At 48.1% G+C, this 25,347-nt stretch overlaps 1 protein-coding gene across 3 annotated transcripts in view; it reads left to right on the top strand.

The window, feature by feature from the left end:
* Window positions 1–246: 246 nt before the first annotated feature.
* TMEM192 (transmembrane protein 192) overlaps window positions 247–25,347 on the top strand; it is a 116,580-nt gene continuing 91,479 nt past the window's right edge. The window contains exons 1-2 of one of the 3 annotated variants that reach the window (XR_012232513.1): window positions 247–394; window positions 19,607–19,797. Coding sequence is in view for 2 of the 3 variants with exons in the window: in XM_073576970.1 (XP_073433071.1) it covers window positions 334–394; window positions 19,607–19,797 (252 nt within the window). In the remaining variant the exon portion in view is untranslated. The remainder of the gene's footprint in view (window positions 395–19,606; window positions 19,798–25,347) is intronic. The other 2 variants (XM_073576970.1, XM_073576961.1) reach the window with 2 other exon arrangements.

Below are 25,347 nucleotides of genomic sequence, written 5' to 3'. Positions count from 1 at the left end.
CTTTCCCCTGATAAATGCTTTCATGTGAAAGCCGTTACAGGGCACAACACGGGCCCCAAATCCCCACATTGTGCAGCCCAGGAGCCCCATAGCAGTCCCTTGGTTGCTATGGGCACTGGCGCCATTGTCCTCCCAGTGATGCTATTATCCGACCCCTGACGGCGGGGGGCGCACACGTGGGGGCTGTGCGGGGTCACCACCTCCGTATTTCGCGGGTCTCACCCCCAACTAGAGAGGAGCGAATGAGGGAAGAGTTTGCCGGGGACAGGAAGTGTGAGAGGAGGAGGAAGGGGAGGGCGGCGCACACGGATTATAGCTGCTGCTCGGCATTCAATGAAAGCCAAGGGACTGCAGCAGCAGCAGGATGGAGCGGAGCCGCAGGTTGCTGCTGGAGGTGGGTGCACTGTGCAGGGAATGAGGTCACGGCTGCAGCCCTGTATCCCGCGCCCTGCGGGGTCCCGGGGAGAGCAGTGTACAGGGCCCAATGCCGGGTCGGGCGCTGTGTCATGTGACCTTCCCGTCATGTGACCGCCAGGGTTTTCCTTCTTTTGATCGTCCTGTTCCAGAATGCTGGAGGTGTGTTTATCTGATCTGCATGTCCTTTATGCTTCTACCCCTTTACATCTACTGACACAGCGGCATCACACACTGGGCGGTTATAGCTCTGGTGTGTGGGGTGCAGTGTTTTATGGTGGGTTCTGTATAGGTGCCCTGTCCTCCCTGGTCCTGTGGGGGCGCGCAGTGTTTTTGTGGCGGGGTCCTTTTCCTCCCTGGTCCTGTGGGGGCGCGCGGTGTTTTTGTGGCGGGGTCCTTTTCCTCCCTCGTCCTGTGGGGGCGCGCGGTGTTTTTGTGGCGGGGTCCTTTTCCTCCCTCGTCCTGTGGGGGCGCGCGGTGTTTTTGTGGCGGGGTCCTTTTCCTCCCGCGTCCAGTGGGGGCGCGCGGTGTTTTTGTGGCGGGGTCCTTTTCCTCCCGCGTCCAGTGGGGGCGCGCGGTGTTTTTGTGGCGGGGTCCTTTTCCTCCCGCGTCCAGTGGGGGCGCGCGGTGTTTTTGTGGCGGGGTCCTTTTCCTCCCGCGTCCAGTGGGGGCGCGCGGTGTTTTTGTGGCGGGGTCCTTTTCCTCCCGCGTCCAGTGGGGGCGCGCGGTGTTTTTGTGGCGGGGTCCTTTTCCTCCCGCGTCCAGTGGGGGCGCGCGGTGTTTTTGTGGCGGGGTCCTTTTCCTCCCGCGTCCAGTGGGGGCGCGCGGTGTTTTTGTGGCGGGGTCCTTTTCCTCCCGCGTCCAGTGGGGGCGCGCGCGGTGTTTTTGTGGCGGGGTCCTTTTCCTCCCGCGTCCAGTGGGGGCGCGCGCGGTGTTTTTGTGGCGGGGTCCTTTTCCTCCCGCGTCCAGTGGGGGCGCGCGCGGTGTTTTTGTGGCGGGGTCCTTTTCCTCCCGCGTCCAGTGGGGGCGCGCGCGGTGTTTTTGTGGCGGGGTCCTTTTCCTCCCGCGTCCAGTGGGGGCGCGCGCGGTGTTTTTGTGGCGGGGTCCTTTTCCTCCCGCGTCCAGTGGGGGCGCGCGCGGTGTTTTTGTGGCGGGGTCCTTTTCCTCCCGCGTCCAGTGGGGGCGCGCGCGGTGTTTTTGTGGCGGGGTCCTTTTCCTCCCGCGTCCAGTGGGGGCGCGCGCGGTGTTTTTGTGGCGGGGTCCTTTTCCTCCCGCGTCCAGTGGGGGCGCGCGCGGTGTTTTTGTGGCGGGGTCCTTTTCCTCCCGCGTCCAGTGGGGGCGCGCGCGGTGTTTTTGTGGCGGGGTCCTTTTCCTCCCGCGTCCAGTGGGGGCGCGCGCGGTGTTTTTGTGGCGGGGTCCTTTTCCTCCCGCGTCCAGTGGGGGCGCGCGCGGTGTTTTTGTGGCGGGGTCCTTTTCCTCCCGCGTCCAGTGGGGGCGCGCGCGGTGTTTTTGTGGCGGGGTCCTTTTCCTCCCGCGTCCAGTGGGGGCGCGCGCGGTGTTTTTGTGGCGGGGTCCTTTTCCTCCCGCGTCCAGTGGGGGCGCGCGCGGTGTTTTTGTGGCGGGGTCCTTTTCCTCCCGCGTCCAGTGGGGGCGCGCGCGGTGTTTTTGTGGCGGGGTCCTTTTCCTCCCGCGTCCAGTGGGGGCGCGCGCGGTGTTTTTGTGGCGGGGTCCTTTTCCTCCCGCGTCCAGTGGGGGCGCGCGCGGTGTTTTTGTGGCGGGGTCCTTTTCCTCCCGCGTCCAGTGGGGGCGCGCGCGGTGTTTTTGTGGCGGGGTCCTTTTCCTCCCGCGTCCAGTGGGGGCGCGCGCGGTGTTTTTGTGGCGGGGTCCTTTTCCTCCCGCGTCCAGTGGGGGCGCGCGCGGTGTTTTTGTGGCGGGGTCCTTTTCCTCCCGCGTCCAGTGGGGGCGCGCGCGGTGTTTTTGTGGCGGGGTCCTTTTCCTCCCGCGTCCAGTGGGGGCGCGCGCGGTGTTTTTGTGGCGGGGTCCTTTTCCTCCCGCGTCCAGTGGGGGCGCGCGCGGTGTTTTTGTGGCGGGGTCCTTTTCCTCCCGCGTCCAGTGGGGGCGCGCGCGGTGTTTTTGTGGCGGGGTCCTTTTCCTCCCGCGTCCAGTGGGGGCGCGCGCGGTGTTTTTGTGGCGGGGTCCTTTTCCTCCCGCGTCCAGTGGGGGCGCGCGCGGTGTTTTTGTGGCGGGGTCCTTTTCCTCCCGCGTCCAGTGGGGGCGCGCGCGGTGTTTTTGTGGCGGGGTCCTTTTCCTCCCGCGTCCAGTGGGGGCGCGCGCGGTGTTTTTGTGGCGGGGTCCTTTTCCTCCCGCGTCCAGTGGGGGCGCGCGGTGTTTTTGTGGCGGGGTCCTTTTCCTCCCGCGTCCAGTGGGGGCGCGCGGTGTTTTTGTGGCGGGGTCCTTTTCCTCCCGCGTCCAGTGGGGGCGCGCGGTGTTTTTGTGGCGGGGTCCTTTTCCTCCCGCGTCCAGTGGGGGCGCGCGGTGTTTTTGTGGCGGGGTCCTTTTCCTCCCGCGTCCAGTGGGGGCGCGCGGTGTTTTTGTGGCGGGGTCCTTTTCCTCCCGCGTCCAGTGGGGGCGCGCGGTGTTTTTGTGGCGGGGTCCTTTTCCTCCCGCGTCCAGTGGGGGCGCGCGGTGTTTTTGTGGCGGGGTCCTTTTCCTCCCGCGTCCAGTGGGGGCGCGCGGTGTTTTTGTGGCGGGGTCCTTTTCCTCCCGCGTCCAGTGGGGGCGCGCGGTGTTTTTGTGGCGGGGTCCTTTTCCTCCCGCGTCCAGTGGGGGCGCGCGGTGTTTTTGTGGCGGGGTCCTTTTCCTCCCGCGTCCAGTGGGGGCGCGCGGTGTTTTTGTGGCGGGGTCCTTTTCCTCCCGCGTCCAGTGGGGGCGCGCGGTGTTTTTGTGGCGGGGTCCTTTTCCTCCCGCGTCCAGTGGGGGCGCGCGGTGTTTTTGTGGCGGGGTCCTTTTCCTCCCGCGTCCTGTGGGGGCGCGCGGTGTTTTTGTGGCGGGGTCCTTTTCCTCCCGCGTCCTGTGGGGGCGCGCGGTGTTTTTGTGGCGGGGTCCTTTTCCTCCCGCGTCCAGTGGGGGCGCGCGGTGTTTTTGTGGCGGGGTCCTTTTCCTCCCGCGTCCAGTGGGGGCGCGCGGTGTTTTTGTGGCGGGGTCCTTTTCCTCCCGCGTCCAGTGGGGGCGCGCGGTGTTCTTGTGGCGGGGTCCTGAAAATCTCGGCTTATACACGAGTATATGTAAAATTGCTCTGACTGGTACGGGGAGAGTGGGGGAGTTTGAAGCGGTAAGTCGGAGAGTTAGGCCCGGGTCACACTTGTGAGAAGCTAGCATGAGTCTTGCGTCTCAATGCCTGGAACTGCCGCGGGCACTCGGACTGGAGTGCTCAGCTGCATAGAAATACATGCAGCTGCACACTCCAGTCCCGAGTGCTGGCGGCAGTGCCGGGTATTGAGACTCAAGACTCGTACGAGTTTATCGCCAGTGTCACACTTGCAAGTCAAGATGTTGCAGTGTTCACACAGAAAATGCAGATCATCCGGCTAAATCTATTAGTGAAGCCCATACTATTAGATCAGGCGGGCCAGCCAGTGCTAAAACAATGCATACCGTGTGAACAGAGCCATCTGGGCCCATCTGCACCCTGAAAAAAAATACAGTGCAAAAAACATAGCGATGTATGTGAGGTATTAGTTTATATTATGCGAGTCCCTACTCTAACAAGAAAAACACCAAAAAAGACTAGGTTAGAAAAAAAACACCAAAAGGCAGTACTGGCTGGCCCGCCTGATCTAATAGTATGGGCGTCACTAACAGGTGCAGTCGGATGCTTAGCATTTTCTGTGTGAACACTGCCACATACAGATTCTATTTTTTTCGGGCATTATCCTACCAAGCGGCCATGTCCAGATTGGAGGCTGGCTGCCTCATTGGGTATTTTTGCACCTGTACCATTTTAATGGGTCCGCTGCACCTTGTTTAGTTCATTTGTTCTGTGGCTTTTGGCAGGTAAGCATCTTTGCCTGCCTTCTGGTGTTTTTATCTAACCTAGTCTTTGGTATTTTTCACACTTGTGAGTGCAATGCGCCTCAATACCCAGCACTGCCGCCAGCACTCGGGTCCAGAGTGTGCGGCTGCATGTATTTCTATGCAGCTGAACACTGCGGTCCCGAGTGCCGGTGGCAGTGCTGGGTATTGAGGCGAGAGACTCGTGTGAGTTTCTTGCATTGCACTCGCAAGCGTGTCCCCGGCCTTAGAGCAGCTCTGGTGGCAGTGGGTTGTTGTAGGCTTTTCTGAAGAGGTGAGGTTCATGTTGCATCTGATGGTTCCAAATGTGGCAGGGGCCCAAGAGGGGAGGGGGCCTATTTTACCTCCTAAGCAAGTGCAGTTGATGAGCTATTGGGCTGCAAAGAGCCCATACACTTTTCTTGTACCGGGGGCTCTCTTTTGTCTGTGTCCGCCAGTGGTGGAAGACATTCGAACATGCTGAGGAATACTTGGTGAAAATCTGGAAGGTAATTGAGGGAGGAAGAGAAGGCAATCTTGTGAGGAATGGGGATTAGTTTGGAGACGTGTGGGGGGAAACTAGAGGATGGATTTGTAAGTCAAAATTTGTCATTTAAACAGGATTCTCTGGGTAATTGGAAGCCAAAGAAGGGACTGGCAGAGGGGAGAGTTGGATTGATGGAACTGGAGAGGTGTGAGTGTTAGTTGGGAGGCTACAGAGAGGGATGTTGCAAAAGTTGTGGCAAGAGATGCTGAGAGAATTCATCAACATTTTAGACGATTTGGTGAAAGGATGGATTTTGGAAATATTGGATGCAGCAGGATGTGGTGAAGTCTTGGATGTGTGGTTCTGAAGGACAGAGTAGATTTGAGGGTTACAGCCAGATACTGGACTTGTGATACAGGGGAAAGTGTGATGGATTGTCCTGGGGGGACTGAGTAATATGGAGGAAAGATCAGGAGTCTAGTTTTGTCTACATTGAGTTTTAGAAAGTGTGATGAGAACGCAGGGCTGTGGAGTTGGTATTAAATGGGCCGACTCCTAAAATATATAATTGGGTACAGTAGTTCAGTATGTGGTGTAAATGTTTTTCACAAGAACATTATGAAATGTTCTGTTCGTTATCTAAAGATCTCTGCTTTTAGGTGAGATGAATCTGTGCTGCACTTTATGTACATGCTTAGTAGTGACCAGTGCTGTGGAGTCAGTGGCTTGGCTTGCTGACTACACAGCCCTGATGAGAAGGCGGATATGGTTGACAAATCTATGGGGCTCTTGACAAGAGAGGTTAGATTAATGTCATCAACATGTTGGTGATTAAGCGGTGGAGTTTTGATTGCACAGACTGAGGGAGGGGACCATTGTACAGACTTGATCACCTCAGCAATATTTGCAAGCCACTAGGTTAATTTTTCGGTAAAGGGAGAGAGGGATTTTCTAAACCCATTACGTGTTTACTCCATATGTATACGGCACTGTCTGCAAACCCCCTTATATTTATAGCACTGTAAATTAGTGCTATTTAGGTCTCGGCACCATACGGGGATTAGAGACTGCTCTGATCTCAGACATTTTACCCCTTAGATGTCAATAGTACCTGCTGCATCTAAGTAGTTTTGTGATCTTTCTGTTAATTCACCAGTTTATGTAATCTTTTAGGACTCTTAATCCGAATATTCTAAAAGAGCTGTATCTCGGGTGTAGCATTTTCTGCAGCCAATCTATGGGTTTACCAGCCATAAAATTGCTCAACAGTCTTTAACATGGTGAGACATGAATGCATGCAAGAGTGATAAGTAATCTCTAGTCTCTGCCAATTTAGCATAAAAGTTACTAATTAACCGAAGTAATGTATGCAATTACAGGTTTTTCATGCTAACTATGTCTGGCAAGGCATGCTTACAGTTGCCGTTTCCCAGGCGTGCTTTGGAGATCACTAGTCAGTTGTAGAACTCAGAAAATTCTAGAGTACCCCCCCCCTTTTTTTTTTTTTTTTGCGATCACTTTTAGTTCTTCAGTCGTAATCCTGCACTTAGGCCAATACCATACATTTACCGTATATAGTCGATTATAAGCCGAGGCACCTAATTTTGCGACGAAAAACTGGGTAAGCTTATTGACTCGAGTATAAGCCGTGTCTGCATTGTCCCCCTCATCCCTGTCCTGGAATCTGTGGCTCCCCCTGTTGTATACATGACTCCTCGGTCAACCCCCCCCCCCCCCCCCCGTCGTACTCGCTCCTGGCATCCTTGCTGCAAGTCCCCCCCATACATCTTTCTGTTGTCCCGGGGCCGGCAGCTTCTTCCTGTGTTTAGCGGTCATGCGGTACTGCTCATTGAAGTAATGAATGCGTGCTCCACGCCTATGGGAATGGAGACGTGCGCATATTAATTTAATGAGTGGTACCACATGACCGCTAAACACACGAAGAAGCTGCCGGCCCCGGGACAACAGAGATGCAGGGAGGACTTGCACGAGGAATGGGTGAGTATGATATGACAGCCGCTGGCTCCTGCTGCTCCCCCCTCCCCTGCCAACCCTCTGGGACAATAGCTCGTGTATAAGCCGAGGTGGGCGGTTTCAGCACAAAAGTGCTGAAAATATCAGCTTATACACGAGTATATACGGTATATTTAGTTGGCATGAGAATGTTCCATGATGCGCGGACTTTCTGCGGGTCTAACTAATCCTAACAACTTTAAACCTCATGTAACATTAAATAACGATCCCTTCAAAAACAAATCATAACACCAAAAGAGAGAGAAGGAGCAATTTGATCCAAAAAATACAAATTTTATTATATGAAATTAAAAAGCATGTCACATCAATAACACTTTACAAACAAATACAATACAAAGGATGGTAAATACCTATCAATAATTGCTAGATCACAGCTGTGAATACCAGAGAATTATTTAGGGCCACATCACCCAGACTATATAACAATGGTGTATCCTTTCATTACACCAAATGTACCCATCAGTATTTATCCTAAAAAAACACATAAAATAAATATCCCAAATATTCTGACTGGTGAACCTCCAACTGTAATAAGTACTATAATTCCCAATTACTCCATAATGTTCACCATAGGGATTAATACTGTAGGACTATATCATATATCTGACCACTATAACTAGAATAAATATGCACCATGTCTCAAATTTATATGGTAAAGGTAAGTATATAAATCATATCACCCTAAAGGCCCCGTCACACACAGCGAGATTGCAGATTTTGTGACGTCACAGCGATCTCGCCAGCGACATCGCTGTGTGTGACATGGATCAGCGACCGGCCCCTCTGCCGGATATCGCTGATCGTGCAGGATCATCATAGGCCATTTTTTTGATCGTTGGTCTCCCGCTGGCCAGCATGCATCGCTGCGTGTGGCAGCGAGAGATCAGCGATCCTACACACTGGTATCTAAGGTAAACAGCGGGTTTCTAAGAGCCGCGCGGCTCTTGGAAACCCGCTATTTACCTTAGATACCAGCTTGCTCGCTGGTCCTGATCGCTGGTGAGTCTGTCTGACGATGTCCCAGCGATCCCATCCACGTCGGATCGCTGGGACATCGTTGTGTGTAACGGGGCCTTTAATGTGATTCATGATTTACCTTCAGTCATGTTGCCGCCCGGGTATGTGGACCAGTGACGCGCACCCCCTTTCTGCGGGTCTCCTGACATGAACTCTTCAGCCTCCTGTGATGCTGTGCTGTGAGTTTATCAGGAGACTTGCAAATGAATTCACGAACTGAAGGTGGACTAACGCAGTAAAATGTAACCTTTATTGGTGTTTCTTTAAAGCAAATTCCCAAATCTTCCGTGCTATGTACAGTCTATCCACTATAGCCCTGCTATACAAATCAACATCTTATTATGGATACTAATAAGATCTTCTGTTTGCAACTGTCATTCTATCCATGACATGCCTATATAATACTGTAGCATTAAGGAATTTCTTATTTGTTACACTTTCCCAGAGTTATACTAGTGTCTTATTATTGCTATGGTTAACCTGTATTGTGTTGCACTAGATGGCATATATTACTGAAGTATTAGGAAATTTCTTATACCTGTATTGTCCCAGGACAAAAGGGAACCGGTCAGCTGTTTTGGCCGCTATAAGATGCTCCACCGCCTTTCAGGGCTTATTTACAACATTCTATAATGCTGTAGATGAGCCCTCGGTCCGACCTGAAAGATAAGAAAAATAACTTCTTATTATACTCGCCCTGGGGTCCGGTCCGAGGGGTGTCACAGGTCCGGGTCCAGCGCCGTCCTCCTGCTTATTTCATCGCCATCGCTCCCTGGCATCGCGCTCCTACACAGGCGTACTTCCCTCCGATGTTGAGGGCAGAGCAAATTCCTGCAGTGCGCTGGTGCTGGGCATCTCTGACCTTTCCCAGCGCCTGCGCACTGCAGTACTTTACTCTGCCCTCAACAGGGCATATAAATATGCCTGCGTAGGAGCGCGGTGCTGGGAAGCCATGAAGCAACAGGAGGACGGCATCGCAAGAAGATGGGAGGCGCCGGACCCGGACCTAGAACATCCATCAGGCCACTTATTTTTCTTATCTTGCAGGTAGGATCGGGGCTTATCTACAGCATTATAGATTATTATATGATAAACCCTGAAAGGCAGTGGCCTCATCTTGTAGTGGCCAAAACAGGTGACAGGTTCCCTTTAACCTAAATTGTGTTGTGCTATTAATAAGAGATCAGTGATACTATTGCACCACAGCCCTGTAAGTTAGGGCAATCTATTTTTCCCAACTGACCACATGAGACCATGACTATGGAGCATCTGCGCTAGCGGCATCGCATAACGCGATACAAAAAAGGCAGTTGCGCTAGCGAAGTTCGTTTATCGCATACGTTGAACGGACTACACTAACGCAATCTGAACCTGGCCTTAGGACTCTCCACATGTTGACTAGTTATTAACATTGCTAGATACATTTTGTGGTTGTAAAATGGCAAAATAAAACATTTCGGTCAGTACAGGACCTTCCCTTTCTAAAGAGAAAAGGAAATGTCATAAAATGTCTTGGGTTTACCTTCATTACTGCTGATGGATAACTTATTTTAACTTTATTCAAGTCTGTTGGAAGCAGGTCAGAACGCATTGTCGCCTGTTGCATCAGACATGAACAGATCTGTCTTGACACTGCTTATGGCCAGAAATCTTTATAGACTCCTCTAGTATAAATGGATCTGATAAAGAGAGACCAAAAACTGAAACCAAAGTTTGTTTTTAAATGGACAGATTTGTACAGAAACGGACTGAAACATTACTTAACCACTGATTAGGTGGTGATTGTTAGATCTGTGTGGTGCTGAATTTTGGGACAACTCCTGTCACTGCTGCAGCCAATCACTGAGCTCAGATTGGCTGCAGCAATGACGTGAGCTGTCAACTACCCTTATCCACCACCTTTTATGTTGTGATACTGAATGTCTGTTCGCTGTATTTATTCCTGGAAATGCTGGATGGCGAGCTGTCCCAGGAACTGAAGTATAACTAGCAGTGGCTGAAAAAACTTCTAGCATAGTAGAAGGGTGGTTTGCACGTTCATGACCGGGCCAACTTTTACAATTCTGACCACTGTCCCTTTATGAGGTCATAACTCTGGAATGCTTCCATGGATCCCGGTGATTCTGACATTGTTTTCTCGTGACATATTGTACTTCATGATAGTGGTAAAATTTCATTCACATAAATTGCGTTTATTTGTAAAAAAAAATTGAAATTTGGCGAAAATTTCGCAATTTTCCAACTTTGAATATGTATGCCCTTAAATCACAGATACGGCACGCAAGAAACTTGATAAGTAACATTTCCCACATGTTTACTTTACATCAGCACAATTTTGGAACCAAAATTTTTTTTTTTTTTTTGTTAGGAATTTATAAGGGTTAAAAATAGACCAGCAATTTCTAATTTTTGCAGCACCATTTTATTTTTACGGACCACATCACATTTGAAGCCACTTTGAGGGGTCTATATGATAGAAAATACCCAAAAGTGACACCATTCTAAAAACTGCACCCCTTAAGGTGCTCAATACCACATTCAAGAAGTTTATTAACCCTTTAGGTGCGTCACAGGAATTTTTTGAATATTTAAAAAAAAAAATAAAAAAAAATGAACATCTAACTTTTTTTCACACAAATACTTCAGGTTCAATTTTTTTTTTTTTTACCAAGGGTAACAGGAGAAATAGGACTGCAAAAGTTATTGTGCAATTTGTCCTGAGTACCCTGATACCTGATATGTGGGGGGGAACCACTGTTTCGGCGCATGGCAGGGCTCAGAAGGGAAGGAGCGCTGTTTGACTTTTTCAATGCAAAATTGGCTGGAATTAAGATTGGACGCCATGTCACGTTTGGAGAGCCCCTGATGTGCCTAAGCAGTGGAAACCCCCCACAAGTGACCACATTTTGGAAACTAGACCCCCAAGGAACTTATCTAGATATGTGTTGAGAAACTTGAACCCACAAGGGCTTCACAGAAGTTTATAACGTACAGCGGTACAATTAAAAAATCATATTTTTTCCACAATGATCTTTTCACCCCCAATTTTTATTTTCCCAAGGGTAACAGGACCCTAAAAGTTATTGTGCAATTTGTCCTGAGTACGCTGATACCCCACATGTGGGGGTAAACCACTATTTGGGCGCATGGCAGAGCTCGGAAGGGAAGCAGCGCCATTTGACGTTTTTGGCTGGAATTGAGAGTGGACACCATGTCGCGATTGGAAAACCCCTGATGTACCTAAACAGTGGAAACCCCCCACAAGTGACACCATTTTGGAAACTAGACCCCCCCCCCCTAAGGAACTTATCTAGATGTGTGGTGAGCACTTTGAACCCCCAAGGGCTTCACAGAAGTTTATAATGCCCGGGCATGAAAATAAAAAAAAATCGTATTTTTCCCACAAACATGATCAATTAGTCCCCAATTTTTTTATTTTCCCAACGGTAACAGGAGAAATTGAACCCCAAAAGTTGTTGTCCAATTTGTCCTGAGTACACTGACACCCGATATGCGGGAGAAAACTACTGTATGGACACACGTCGGGGCTCGGAAGGGAAGTAGTGACGTTTTGGAATGCAGACTTTGATGGAATGGTCTGCGGGTGTCATGTTGCCTTAGGAGAGCCCCTAATGTACCTAAACAGTGGAAACCCCCCACAAATGACCCCATTTTGGACACTAGACCCCCCATGGAACTTATCTAGATGTGTGGTGAGCACTTTGAACCCCCAAGTGCTTCACAGAAGTTTATAACGCCCGGGCGTGAAAATAAAAAAAAAATCATTTTTTTCCACAAAAATATTTTTCCCCCAATTTTTTATTTTCCTAAGGGTAACAGGAGAAATTGGACCCCAAATATTGTTTTGCAATTTGTCCTGAGTAGGCTGATACACTACATGTGGGGATAAAAACACTGTTTGGGCGCATCGCAGAGCTTGGAAGGGAAGGACCACCATTTGACTTTTTCAACTCAGAATTGGCTGGAATTGAGATCAGACGCCATGTTGCATTTGGAGAGCACCTGATGTTCCCAAACAGTGGAAACCCCCAATTCTAACTCCAACCCGAACCCCAACACACCCCTAACCCTAATCTCAGCCCTAACCAGAAAATGGAAATAAATACATTTTCTTTTAATTTTATTATTTTTCCCTAACTAAGGGGGTGATAACGGGGGGTTTGATTTACTATTTATGGCGGGTTTTTATTTTTGGCAGCTGTCATGCGCTAAGGCTATGTGCCCACGCTAGCATTTTTAAACGCTCAGGAAAAGGATCCCCTTTCCCAGAAAACGTGCGTTTTTTGACACACGATTTCTGGGAACATTGGGGATGGCTAAAAATGCTGAGCAATGCGGGAATTAATGAGCATGCTGCGTTTTTAGCCACTAAGCGATTCCTGAGCGGTTAAAAACGCATGCATTGGCACAGAAAGCCAAGAACGCATGCAAATTAATTAGAAGCATCTTGTAAGCATTTCTGCAGCGTCTGAGCTGGCACAAACGCTGCGGAAACGCTTACAAAAACGCAAAGTGGGCACACAGCCTGAAAGACACTTTTTATTGTAAAAATAGTTTTTGCATCACCACACATTGATAGCTTATAATTTTTCCATCTTTTGACCCACCGAGTCATGTTAGGTCTTATTTTTTGCGGGACGAGTTGACGTTTTTATTGGTACTATTTTCGGGCACGTGACTTTATCGCTTTTTATTCCGATTTTTTTGGGACGCAGAATGAACAAAAACCAGCGTTTCATGAATTTCTTTTGGGGGGTGCAGATCAGCGATCTGTCACAGGCACGGCTGCAGACTTCCTCTTGCCTGCGCTTTGCAGGCACTGAGGAAGTCAGCTCCCTGCAGGCCCTCGAAGGCCCCCGTCGCCATCTTGGATTCGGGGGCCTGCAGGAAAGGAGCCCCCTGCAGAAAAGGAGCCCCCCGCAGCAGCGCTACACATTGCGCTGCCGTGGGGGGCTCAGGGAAGCACGGAGGGAGCCCCCTCTCTGCCGATGCTTCCCTTTAACCCCCGGTACACCGCGATCGTGTTTGATCGCGGTGTGCAAGGGGTTAACGTGTCGGGGGCGGTCCGTGACGCCCGTGACACATAGTGCCGGGTGTCAGCTGTGATAATCAGCTGACACCCGTTTGTGATCAGCGGCGCTCACGAAGTGGGCGCCGCTGATCGCGCTAGACGTACTATCCTGTCCATGGGCATAGGGGCCCGGGTCCCATGGACGGGATAGTACGTCTGATGTCAGAAAGGGGTTAAAGAAGGGCTGTAATTTGTCTGCACCCTCCCAAATGCTGACCCTGGTCACTGCTTTAAAAAAAAATAAATAAAAAAATAAAACCTTAAGTTAAATTTGATCTCCCTTTCCCCACCCCCTTTACTTCTCCCCATTGAAGTCGCCACATCCATGAAAGCCGAGATGATAAAAATCTAACATTAACTATTTCAATAAATAGAAAAATAACTTGCATGCTAGATTTGCAGTTTTTCGGTCACATAATATCCTCTTTAAATAGTGATCAAAACAATACTCAAACCTCTGCTGGAAAAACAAGAACACTACGAGTCATTAAAATGATGATGCTTGGTACCATTGGTACATAAATATATTTCTTTTTTTTTTTTTTATGTTAAAACAAAAAAAAATTTGGCATCAAATTTGGTATCGCCATAATCAGCCTGCCATGATGTATCATGTTTCTGGATCCTTCTTATCATACAATAAACCACAAAAAAACAATGGTTAAGAACACTTTCATTGCCCTGCGGAGAGGGGCAACATTGTGACTTTCTCACCAGAAATGTTAGAATCGGCCCTGCCCGCCATACTCTCTGACATTGTGCTATGTCAGTAGCACCTTGCAAGTAACCAACAAACCAGCAGTCTCTGGTCTGTGATCCTAAACTTAAGCCTTCCCCTCCAGGGGCAGACACTGACAGCTTGGGGCCCCCTTCCTTTTATGGCGACAAAGTGAGAGATATATATCTCTATCTATATTAAAAGAGGGCGCTGTGAATAACAAAATTAACAAGAATACACTATGTAAGAGAAAACGCTGTACATAACAGCAGAGGAAGCTATATAATAAGGGACGCCACCATGTATAACTAGAGGATGGTATGTAATAAGGGATGGTGTTATACATAATAAAAGAGGAAACTGAATGGGAGGAGACACAGATTAGATATTAGAAAAAACTTTTTGACAGTGAGGGTGATCAATGAGTGGAACAGGCTGCCACGAGAAGTGGTGAGTTCTCCTTCAATGGAAGTCTTCAAACAGGCTGGACAGACATCTGACTGGGATGATTTAGCGAATCCTGCTTTGTGCAGGGGGTTGGACCAGATGGCCCAGGAGGTCCCTTCCAACTCTATGATTCTATGTAACTAAGGATGGTGTTATACAGAATTAGTGAGAACACTATATACTAAAGGACTGTTAGACATAAGTGAGCACACTATATTCTAAGTCACCATTATACATAAGTACGCACACTACATACTAGGTCACACTTAGCGATGCACCAGTGATCCCGACCAGCGATATGACGCGGTCAGGATCGCTGGTGCATCGCTAAGTGGTCGCTAGTGAGCTGCCACACAGGCAGATCTCACCAGCGACATAGGATCGCCTCGTCTGACAGGTAACGACCCCCGACCGCTGTTATGTCCTCCCACTCGTCGCTCGTCGGCGCCACAGGAAGCCCAGCAGGAAGCTGACGACGAGAAACGGTCCTGACGTTCTCGCGCGATCAGCGGGGGAGCCGGTCGGAGGTAAGTATCAGACATAGCGATATCGCTAGCAATATCGCTGCTACGTCACAAAAACCAGTGACGTTATAGCGATATTGCTAGCAATATCTTAGTGTGACAGGCCCTTTAGACATAATAAGAGATAATGTCTTCCCCACCACCCCCTGTTCCTAAAGGGGGTTTTACACATAGCGATATCGCTAGCAATTTCGCTAAAACGTCACTGATTTTGTGACTTTATAGCGATATCCCTAGCGATATCACTATGTGTGATGCTTACCTCCGATCGGCTCCCCGCTGTCCATCGCTGATCGCGCGGCTCCATTTCTCGTCGGGCGCTTCCTGCTGTGTGAGACGAGTGACGCGTGGACGCGGGCGGGCGGACGTCTGGATCGCTGTGTGTGAAAGGTAAGTATCGTCCGCTGCGTCGCTGCTGCATCGCTGTGAGATCTTCCTGTGTGGAAGCTCACTAGCGATCATTTAGCGATGCACCAGCGATCCTGACCGGTTCGTATCGCTGGTCGGATCGCTGGTGCATCGCTAAATGTAAAAGGCCCTTTAGTCCATTGTAAGTCCCTCTCCCCCACCCCATCATTGCCCTCTTCACCACCTCTGTCATTGCCTTCTCCCCTGCTACCCCATCATTTCCCATTCCACCACCTCAATCATTTCCTCCTCCCCCATCATTGCCCATTCCACCACAATCATTGCATTCTCCCCCATCACCCCATCATCATTGCCTTCTCCACTACCACCCCATCATTGCCCTTTCCACCACCTCCATCGCTGCCTTCTCCACCACCCCCATCATTACCTCCTTCCCCACCACTCCCATCATTGTCTCTTACACTACCACCATCATTTCCTCTTCCCCACATCCCCATCCTTGCCCATTCCACCACTTCCATCATTTCCTCCTCCATAGAGTTGAGCGACTTTGGTCGGATCGGGTTTCGTGAAACCCGAATGAAACAAAATAAGTTTCAGATGAAACTCGTCCGACTAGAGCAAAACAAAGTCAGACTTTGTTTTGCTCTAGTCGGACGAGTTTCATCTGAAACTTATTTTGTTTCATTCGGGTTTCACGAAACCCGATCCGACCAAAGTCGCTCAACTCTACTCCTCCACTTACACGCACACGCTCTCACCTGTCCGAATGCTCTCTCGCAGCATCACTGCCTCCGGCTGCTTCCGCTCTCTGGCACAGCCGACCGCTGATTGACGTCATCCAGCGGCGTTGCTGTCTGTGTCAGAGACGGGAAGCAGCGCGAATCACTGCAGCTCTGCTCCGCTGCCATTTTCTCCCATAGGCAGTGGAGCTGCTGGGATCGCTCCCTGCCCGCCGCACATGAGGGCAATCTGGCCAGGGCCCCCTGGAGCCTCGGGCCTGGAGAAACAGGCCAGATTGCCCTCATTAGCTGCCTCTGGGCCTGGCTGCAGCCGCACAGGCGGTATGTGCGCCCTTGTCTTACCCCCCCCCTCCCCCCTTCACTCCTTTTGTAAAGCACCAGAAGGGGTTGGGTTGGAGGAGTGACCTCAAACACATGGCAGCATTTCCTGCCCATATTTACTGCTGTTATAACTGAGAACACTAAACTAGGTTTTAACCCCTTCACTCCCGGAGCTTCGTTTTTGTTTTTCTCTCCGCTCCCCTTCTTTCCAGAGCCATAACTTTTTTTATTTTTCCGTCAATATGGCCATGTGAGGGCTTATTTTTTGCGAGACTAGTTGTAGTTTTAAACGACATTGATTTTACCATGTCTTGTACTTGAAAACGGGAAAAAAATTCCAAATGCGGTGAAATAGCAAAAAAAAGTGCAATCCCACACTTGTTTTTTGTTAGGTTCACTAGATGCTAAATCTGATCTGCCATTATGATTCTCCAGGTCATTACGAGTTAATAGACACCAAACATGTCTATGTTCTCTTTTAGCTAAGTGGTGAAAAAAGATTCCAAAGTTTGCTTAAAAAAAAAAATTGCACAATTTTCTGAGACCCGTAGTGTCTCCATTTTTCTTGATCTGAGGTCGGGTGGGGGCTTATTTTTGCGTGCCGGGCTGACGTTTTTAATGATGCAAATATGTTCTTTTGATCGCCCGTTATTGCATCTTAATGCAATGTCACGGTGACCAAAAAAACGTAACTCTAGGGTTTAGATTTTTTTTTTTTTTCACGCTACGCCGTTTAGCGATCAGGTTAATGCTTTTTTTTTATTTATTGATCGGGCGATTATGAACGTGGCGATACCTAATATGTGTGGTAATTTTTTTTTTTTTTTTTTTTTTATTTTGATTGGGGCGAAAAGGTAGTCGTTTGAACTTTAGTGTTTTTATTTTTTTTTTTTTTTTTACTTTCGGCATGCTTCAATAACCTCCATAGGAGGCTTGAAGCATGCACAACCCGAGCGGCTCTGCTACATATGGCCGATGAGCAGATTGCCCATATGTAGCAGATTTACTGCTGTGCTTTGAGCGCCGGCCACCGGTGTAGTATAGCGAAGCATAGTTGTATGGGAGGGTTTGCAAAGAGGCAGTGTATGGGGGGACTTTATGGAGAGGGATTGTGTGGGGGATGTGTTTATATAGAGGGACACTGGGGTGGGGGGTGGGGGGAAGTTATACAGAAATAGCAGACTGGGTGGTATTTTGGGGCAGGACAGTGTGTGTGTGGCTTATAGAGGGGGAGCATGGGCTGACGGCGATTCTGATGTGGCCCTTGGATTGAAAATGTGCACACCTGCTTTATATCTTTCCTTGCACTCACCCTTTCATGGCTTATTGATTTCTGAATATACCTAAAATCAATCTTCTTGATATGATTATGGGTTTGTGATATGCCTATTAGACAGTGAGTAGTTGTGGGAGATGTTTTTCACTGGACTATTATCATGCCCCAGTAGGTGCGAGTGAAATGATCTGCAAGTGTGACGTCATCAATGGCTTCTTGCCTGGGGAAATGGTGCCCCCCCCCCTCCGGCTAGACATCCACTAATTATCATGTCACAAAGTTATAAAGGTGACTTTAGGTATACTCAAAAATCAATAGGATCATAGAATCGTAGAGTTGGAAGGGACCTCCTGGGCCATCTGGTCCAACCCCCTGCACAAAGCAGGATTCGCTAAATCATCCCAGTCAGATGTCTGTCCAGCCTCTGTTTGAAGACTTCCATTGAAGGAGAACTCACCACTTCTCGTGGCAGCCTGTTCCACTCATTGATCACCCTCACTGTCAAAAAGTTTTTTCTAATATCTAATCTGTGTCTCCTCCCATTCAGTTTCATCCCATTGCTTCTAGTCTTTCCTTGTGCAAATGAGAATAAAGTTGATCCTTCTACAGTGTGACAGCCCTTGACCAAAAAAGGGCTTGTTAGGAAGTATACAATAGAATCAGTAAATACATGGTGGTGGCTTGGGGGCACTCTGACTGAAGACCTATGAGTCCTCACATTGCGTGCTGCTAGGATTCATGTGACCACAAGTATGTGATGGGTATATTTGCATATCCATCATTACCATATTCCGCCCAGGTGATGAATCTCATTAGGAGAGAGCACCCTAAACGAAGCTTGGACTAAAGCTGGGTTGAATAACAGAACCCAAACTTCCACGAGACTACTCATCCCTAGTTAAATTCCCAGCAAAAAGATCGCCTTGTTGGCAACTGGGCAGACATTTATTTACCAATTTATGTGCTAAGTATCTTCATTTTAATGTATATTCTAGAGCAGTAATGCCATTCCAGTTTCATATGATTTCATGTTTGCATGCTATAGCGTTAGAGGACAACTTTGTTAGTTACATATGGAGGCGGCTATTCTTAAGGTCCCGTTACATTTAGCGATGCACCAGCATTCCGACAATAATACGACCCGGTAAGGATCGCTAGTGCATCGCTAAATGGTCGCTAGTGAGCTGCCAAACAGGCAGATCTCGCCAGCGATGCAGCAGCGGTCGTCACTTAACTGTCACACGCAGGGAGGGTGATGTCTTCCGCCCGCGTCCATGGAGTCGCTCGTTGGCGCCAGCAGGAAGCCGATGACGAGAAATGGACCAGGACGATCTCGCGCGATATCCAGCGGGGTGCCGGGTCGGAGGTAAGTGTCACATGTAGCAAGATCGCTAGCGATAATGCTGTTGCGTCACAAAATCGGTGACGCTTTAGCGATATCACTAGCAATCTCGCTATGTGTGAAGGGGGCTTTAGCTTGCATGTGTTCACCAATTTTCTGTTTGGAAGTGACGGTCAGTCTTTCGATATTTATACATGGGCTCTCTGAGCTCTCCACCCATCAGCTTATGGCGGTTTTAGGCCTGTTTCACACTTCAGTTTTTTCTGTCAGTTGTAATCCGCGAAAATGGCAGAAAACGGATCCGCCAGCGTACGGACATCGTGTGTCACCGGTCCGTTATTTTTGACAGATCCGTCGAAATAAGAAATTTAACAGAGAGAGAATTTTTCAGCTGCCAGAACAGAGTTTGCGGCCGAGGTAAGTCCTCAGGCATGCGCAATGTAAAATGCGTATCCGGCTGGCAGGAAAAACGTTGCATTGTCCGTCCAGGCATGTCGGCGGATGACAAAATTTTGGCGGATCCGCAAAAAAAGGATCCAACGGATGGCCATCCGTCAAGATCTGCCGGTAATGCAACTCAATGGGGAAAAAAAACGGATCTGCCAAACAACCGCTCAATCATTAAATAAGTGCTGCCCCACCGAGTGGCTTGATCGACAATTGCCCCTTTCCCAGCATGTCTCTTCAGGATGGAATCAATTTTAGGGGTTCTGGCGGCAATAACCAATTTCCTCACTTTTCCAATCAGATTTCCATCATGTTCCTCTTGCAGACTATCTCTTATTGCCAGCTGCAGCGTGTGCACAACTTTCTCCAGCTCGGGGCCCAGGAATCGGATCCTGTGCAGGGCAGGCACCCCTCCCCCGCCTTTCTCTTGTGAAGATGGCAGAAGACAGGACAGAGGAGGGGAGATTGCCCCCTCAGTCTGGAGCCGGTGCAGGACGGGAGCACTGCAGCATACAAGTGAGTTTTGATAGGTGCGTGCCCCTGCTTCTAGGAGGGGGCAGCTGCCCCTCGCTGGCTACCGCCATGATTCACACACAGCGTTTTTGCGGATCTGTTTTTTGCAGTAAAATGCAGTGACTCTGGGCATCCCAGCAAAGTCAATGGGTTTTAAGATATGACATTCAGACACATTGTTTTGTGAGGATCCGTTTTTGGGCTGAATGAGCATGTCAGTTTGTGTGGCGTTTTTCTAATCTGCTGTTGCTATTGAAAACATTGAGCTCAAAAACCTTTCAGGTGATGCGGTTTTTTTAAAAGCTGATCTGCTTTTGCAGCTGAAAAATGTATCCTCAAAATCGCAGCAAAACCGCTGTGTGTGAATGTAGCCTTAGGGTACCATCACATTTAGCGATGCACCAGCGATCCCGACAATGATACAACCCGGTCAGGATCGCTGGTTCATCGCTAAATGGTCCCTAGTGAGCTGCCAAACAGGCAGATCTCACCAGCGATGCGTCGGCGGTCATTACTTACCTGTCAGACACGGCGATGAAGACGCCCGCGTCGCTCGTCGGCACCAGCAGGAAGCCGCCGCCGATAAATGGCCCAGGACGTTCTTGTGCGATCAGCGATAGCCAGCGGGGGAGCCGGTCGGAGGTAAGTATCACACATAGCGATGTTGCTAGCAATATCGCTGCTGCATCACAAAATCGGTGACGCTTAGCGATATCGCTAGCGATCTCGCTTAGTGTGACGGGGCCTTTAGTGTTAGGCGTCAGATTCCTGCCGCTGCACTGCAGGAATCCTGAGCTTTGCCTTCAGCGGTCTCCCACTCCTCTCCAGCTGCAGTGGGGCCTGCTCAGCAGACTAGTCGATCCCGGCGCTCTGCTCACACCAGCATTGTGGGTTTGGTTGCTGCTGCCACCTCTGGTCCAGCTATAGCAACGCATGCTGGTCAGCAGCGTACGACTCCAGGGTCTAAGTCCCCCTTTTGGTCCACTGAGCATGCCCGTGGGATGATCTCTCACTGGAGATCGGTGGTCACATGTTCAGGTCCTTCTCCAGCTCGGATTGGACCATCAGGAGGGTACCGGAAGAACACTGCTATAAAAGGTTTGCATGGCCGCCCCGCCATGCGCTATGATAGACATTAGTTCTTATTCTTGCAGTGGTGTGTGTATGATGATGATGGATGTATGTGACAGGTGAATGACTCATTAAGAAACCCCTTCCCTATGATACGCGTAGTAGTAGGGTTTAGAGGTTAGAGTCAGCACTTAGTACTGGCACTGCCTAGCGCCGCAGTGCATTCAGCTCTCTCATCCGTCGGCGCCAGTCAGCACAGGCATCACAGTACACCTTCAGAGGGGTAAGCTAATGCTTGCTGCACCCTGTGACGTTTAACAGGGCACAGCGTTCCTGAGGGAACTTTCCCTGGCTCCGCAGTAGCAGTTCCAGGCGCTAGCGGGTCTAGAGGGGCACGCTTCTCGTGTCTCAGAAGCAGTGTCCTGTGAACTCAAGCTAGCGTCCCTCTAGCCGTAGCCTGTGAGGTTTAACAGGCTTCGGTATAGGTTTCTGCGGACTCTGTGCAGTAGCAGAGCCCGTTTCCTATCACACTGGCTCAGTGGTTACCCGTCGGTGTCTAGCGAGCATTTACCACTCGCCATCCGTTATTGTATAGCAGCAGTCTCCAACTCTGCACAGTGGACCCCGGGTTGTGATCGCACCTTTTCATAATTTATATTTGGTGTGATCCACAAGCCCTAACACTTAGAACAGGAATAGAACAGCTATTTATAGGAGATTTCATAACTTTCCCAAATTCCTATGAAAAAATATTCAGCACATTCTGCATTGAACTATTGTACCCAATTTATTATATATTTTCAGTCGGTCCATTTTATACCGACTCCACCAAAACGAGCACCGACTCCACAGCCCTGGTTACATTTTTCCAATAGTATTTATTTTTTTTTTTTAACTTATTTCTTTGAGTGTGGTTTTGCCTGATTTTTTTTTTTTTTTATTTTTTTTGGGGAGAGCAGTGTTTCCGATCTAGTGTTTTACCATAAATCAAGTGATCTTGATGTTAGTCCCTTCCAGTGGCACGATGCTGGTTAATATCTAACTCCATTTAGGAGAACATTGGAAACCTGACCTGTTGCCTGACAAGAACCTGAATTTTTCTGAGAACTAGTTTAGGCGGTCCACTCTGGATTTGGCAAACCTCAATATGACCGTCTGTAAAGGTCTCCGCCGTGGACAAGAAACATTTGAGTAAATTGGTAATAACCCGGCTCCGTTTAATCTCTGCATCACAATCGGTACAAATGTTATCAGATAGGGCGACCTTTTCTAAATGCCTCGTAAATGGAGACTATTCCATTCATCATTTATTTACTTGCTTTCACTGCGGATGTTGGATATTTTTGAGGATGACAATTTGTATTGCCTTATAATGTATACAATATAAATGGCTTGTGATGTATAAGGAATGATGCTGCCGTGATGGCTGTAATTAATTTCTGACACGTGTGCTAGAACTGTGTGGGTTTTTTTTTTTGTTTTTTGTTTTGAATTTTTATTGAATTTTTTTTAACGGGAAGGTAAGGGTTAACAAGGGATAGGAAAAAGATTACTCCGCTAATATAGTATTACATCACACAGGAAAAAAGAGTTTCTTGACTCCAATACAATAAACTATCAAGGCGAGAGAAGAAAAAAGAATTTGGCTATTGCATATCAGTAGCCCACAATAAACTAGACCAATAATGTAAAGATCTTACATTAAATAGTAAATTGCTGAATACAACTAAAAACAGAAAACATAAAACACAAAAATAAGAGTATAATCATATTAACAAGAATTTTGAGTTCCACAAGTCCCACTTGTTATGGTAATTTTCCAAGGTTTTATTATTAAAGGCAAATCTTTTTTTCCATAGAGCTATGGGCACGAAGTTTGTCCAGTATATCAAAGAAAGGAGGTAAATCGGTTTTTAACCACCAATAGGCGATTGTATTTTTAGTTGTCAGAAAAATATGGATCATGACATTGAAGGGTCAACTGTATCAGTATTTAGAGAAAGAAGTGCCATCTGTGGTGTAACCTTAACACTTTTGTCAGATAAGGTATCTATATGGTCTTTGACCTCCTTCGAAAAGTTTTTCAATCTTGGACAGCCCCAGAAAATATGATGTAGATTACCTGGAAGGCTGCAATCTCTCGAGCATAAAGATGAGTACACTGTAAACAAATGAGTATTTTGATCACATCATCCTTTTTATACATGTTGTCCTACTCCAAGCTGTATAGGCTTGAAAGCCAACTGCTAATTATGTAAATCAGGTGATTTGCATCTCTGTAATGAGGAGGGGTGTGGTCTAATAACATCAACACCCTATGTAAGGTGTGCTTAATTATTAGGCAACTTCCTTTCCTTTGGAAAAATGGGTCAGAAGAGAGATTTGATGGACTCTGAAAAGTCAAAATTGAGGGATGTCTTGCAGAGGGATGCAGCAGTCTTGAAATTGCCAAACTATTGAAGCGTGATCACCGAACAATCAAGCGTTTCATGGCAAATATCCAACAGAGTTGTAGGAAGCGTGTTGATAAAAAGCACAAAATAACTGCCCATGAATTGAGGAAAATCAAGCGTGAAGATACCATTTGCCATCAGTTTTGCCATATTTCAGAGCTGCAACGTTACTGGAGTATCAAAGCACAAGGTGTGCCATACTCGGGGACATGGCCAAGGTAAGGAAGGCTGAAAAACGACCACCTTTGAACAAGAAACATAAGATAAAACCTCAAGACTGGCCCAAGAAATATCTTAAGACTAATTTTTCTAAGGTTTTATGGACTGATGAAATGAGAGCGACTCTTGATTGGGCCCGAGGCTGGGTCAGTAAAGGGCAGAGAGCTCCACTCCGACTCACACGCCAGCAAGGTGGAGGTGGGGTACTGATATGGGCTGGTATCATCAAAAATGAACTTGTGGGACCTTTTCGGGTTGAGGATGGAGTGAAGCGCCACTCCCAGACCTACTGCCAGTTTCTGAAAGACACCTTCTTCAAGCAGTGGTACAGGAAGAAGTCGGTATCGTTCAAGAAAAACGTGACAAGCTTTATTTAGGCATAAAATCCGAATACAAAAATACACATTTAACCCCTTTCTGACCTTGCTCTTTCGTTTTTGCTTTTTCGCTCCCCTTCTTCCCAGAGCCATGACTTCTATTTTTCTGTCAATATGGCTGTTAGGGCTTGTTTTTTGTGGGACAAGTTGTAATAATTTTGAATGACAGCATTAGTTTTGCCATATTGTGTACAAAAAAAATGAGGGGGAAAAAATACCCCAAGTACGGTGAAATTTTATTTTTTTGGTGATTCAGAACATGGCGATGCCAAATGCTTTTTTTTTTTTTTTTTTTTTTTTAACATTTTGAATGGGGCGAAAGGGGGGTGATTTGAACTTCTATATTATATAATTTTACTTTTTTTTGCCTAGACTAGAAGCTGCCATATGCAAGCAAGCTCTCCAGGAGACCTCTGGTTGTCATACCAACCCATCGGTGACCCTCGATTACGTGGAAGGGGTCACTGATGGGTGGGATTTCCGGCCCATTGGGTGGGATTTCCGGCCCATTGGCCGGGATCGCGCATTAAATGCCGCTGTCAGTTTGAGCATTAAGTGGGTTAACAGCCGCGGGTGGATCGCGATTCCACCTGCGGCTGTTTGGGCACATGTCAATTGTTCAAAACAGCTGACATGTGCTGTGAAATATGTGGGCTCCGAGCCCTGTCGGAGCCCACATCAAAAGGAGAGAAACGACTTGTGCAGTACTAGTGCATCGTGAAGGAGTTAAGAGAAAAACCGCAGATGAAGTAATTGGGTGAGTAGATCTGGATCATAAGATAAAAACACTATGTTCAGCAATGATATGAACACATTGTGTATGTATATAGAGATCTCTAATCTCTGCCCTGTTCTTCCCACTTGCCCTGTAGCAGTGGCAAATGGGGTTCATATTTGTGGGGTTGATGTCACATTTGTATTATAACATCAAGCCCATGGATTAGTAATGGAGAGATATCCGAGATGCTTCTCTATTACCAATCCTATAGTTGTATTGTAAATGAACACACAAAGTATAAAGCCCTTTTATTTGAAATAAGAAAACCCATGCTTTAAATAAAGTAAAAAAATAACAAACACTTAACACTCAAAATAACAAAACAAAAACTAGCCTAACGTCCATTCCATTGAAGCTTTTATCTTCTGTAATAAAATAAACTAAAAATAAAATATTCCTCACTTGTCCGTCGTAATCCATGTCTGGGGATAAACCGTTTTCAACCTGGATGATGCCCAGATGTGACCGTCCAGGCTCGGCCACTGAGAGAATGAGTTGCTGCGAGCGCAGCATCAGTGACCAACGGTGACCTCATCGACCTTCTGCATCAGCCAAAATCTGCTTCAACTGATTTAAAAAGCCCGGACCAATGCTTGTCCAGTGATTGTCCAAAGAACATACTGCACCATAGCTCGTCACTTCATCATGTGCAAAA

This window comes from Dendrobates tinctorius, unplaced genomic scaffold, assembly GCF_039654945.1.
Source record: "Dendrobates tinctorius isolate UK_male_01 unplaced genomic scaffold, ASM3965494v1 ptg000008l, whole genome shotgun sequence".
NCBI lineage: Eukaryota > Metazoa > Chordata > Amphibia > Anura > Dendrobatidae > Dendrobates > Dendrobates tinctorius.
Note: the sequence above shows the minus strand (reverse complement) of the source record. Positions and strands in the feature narration are given on the sequence as shown.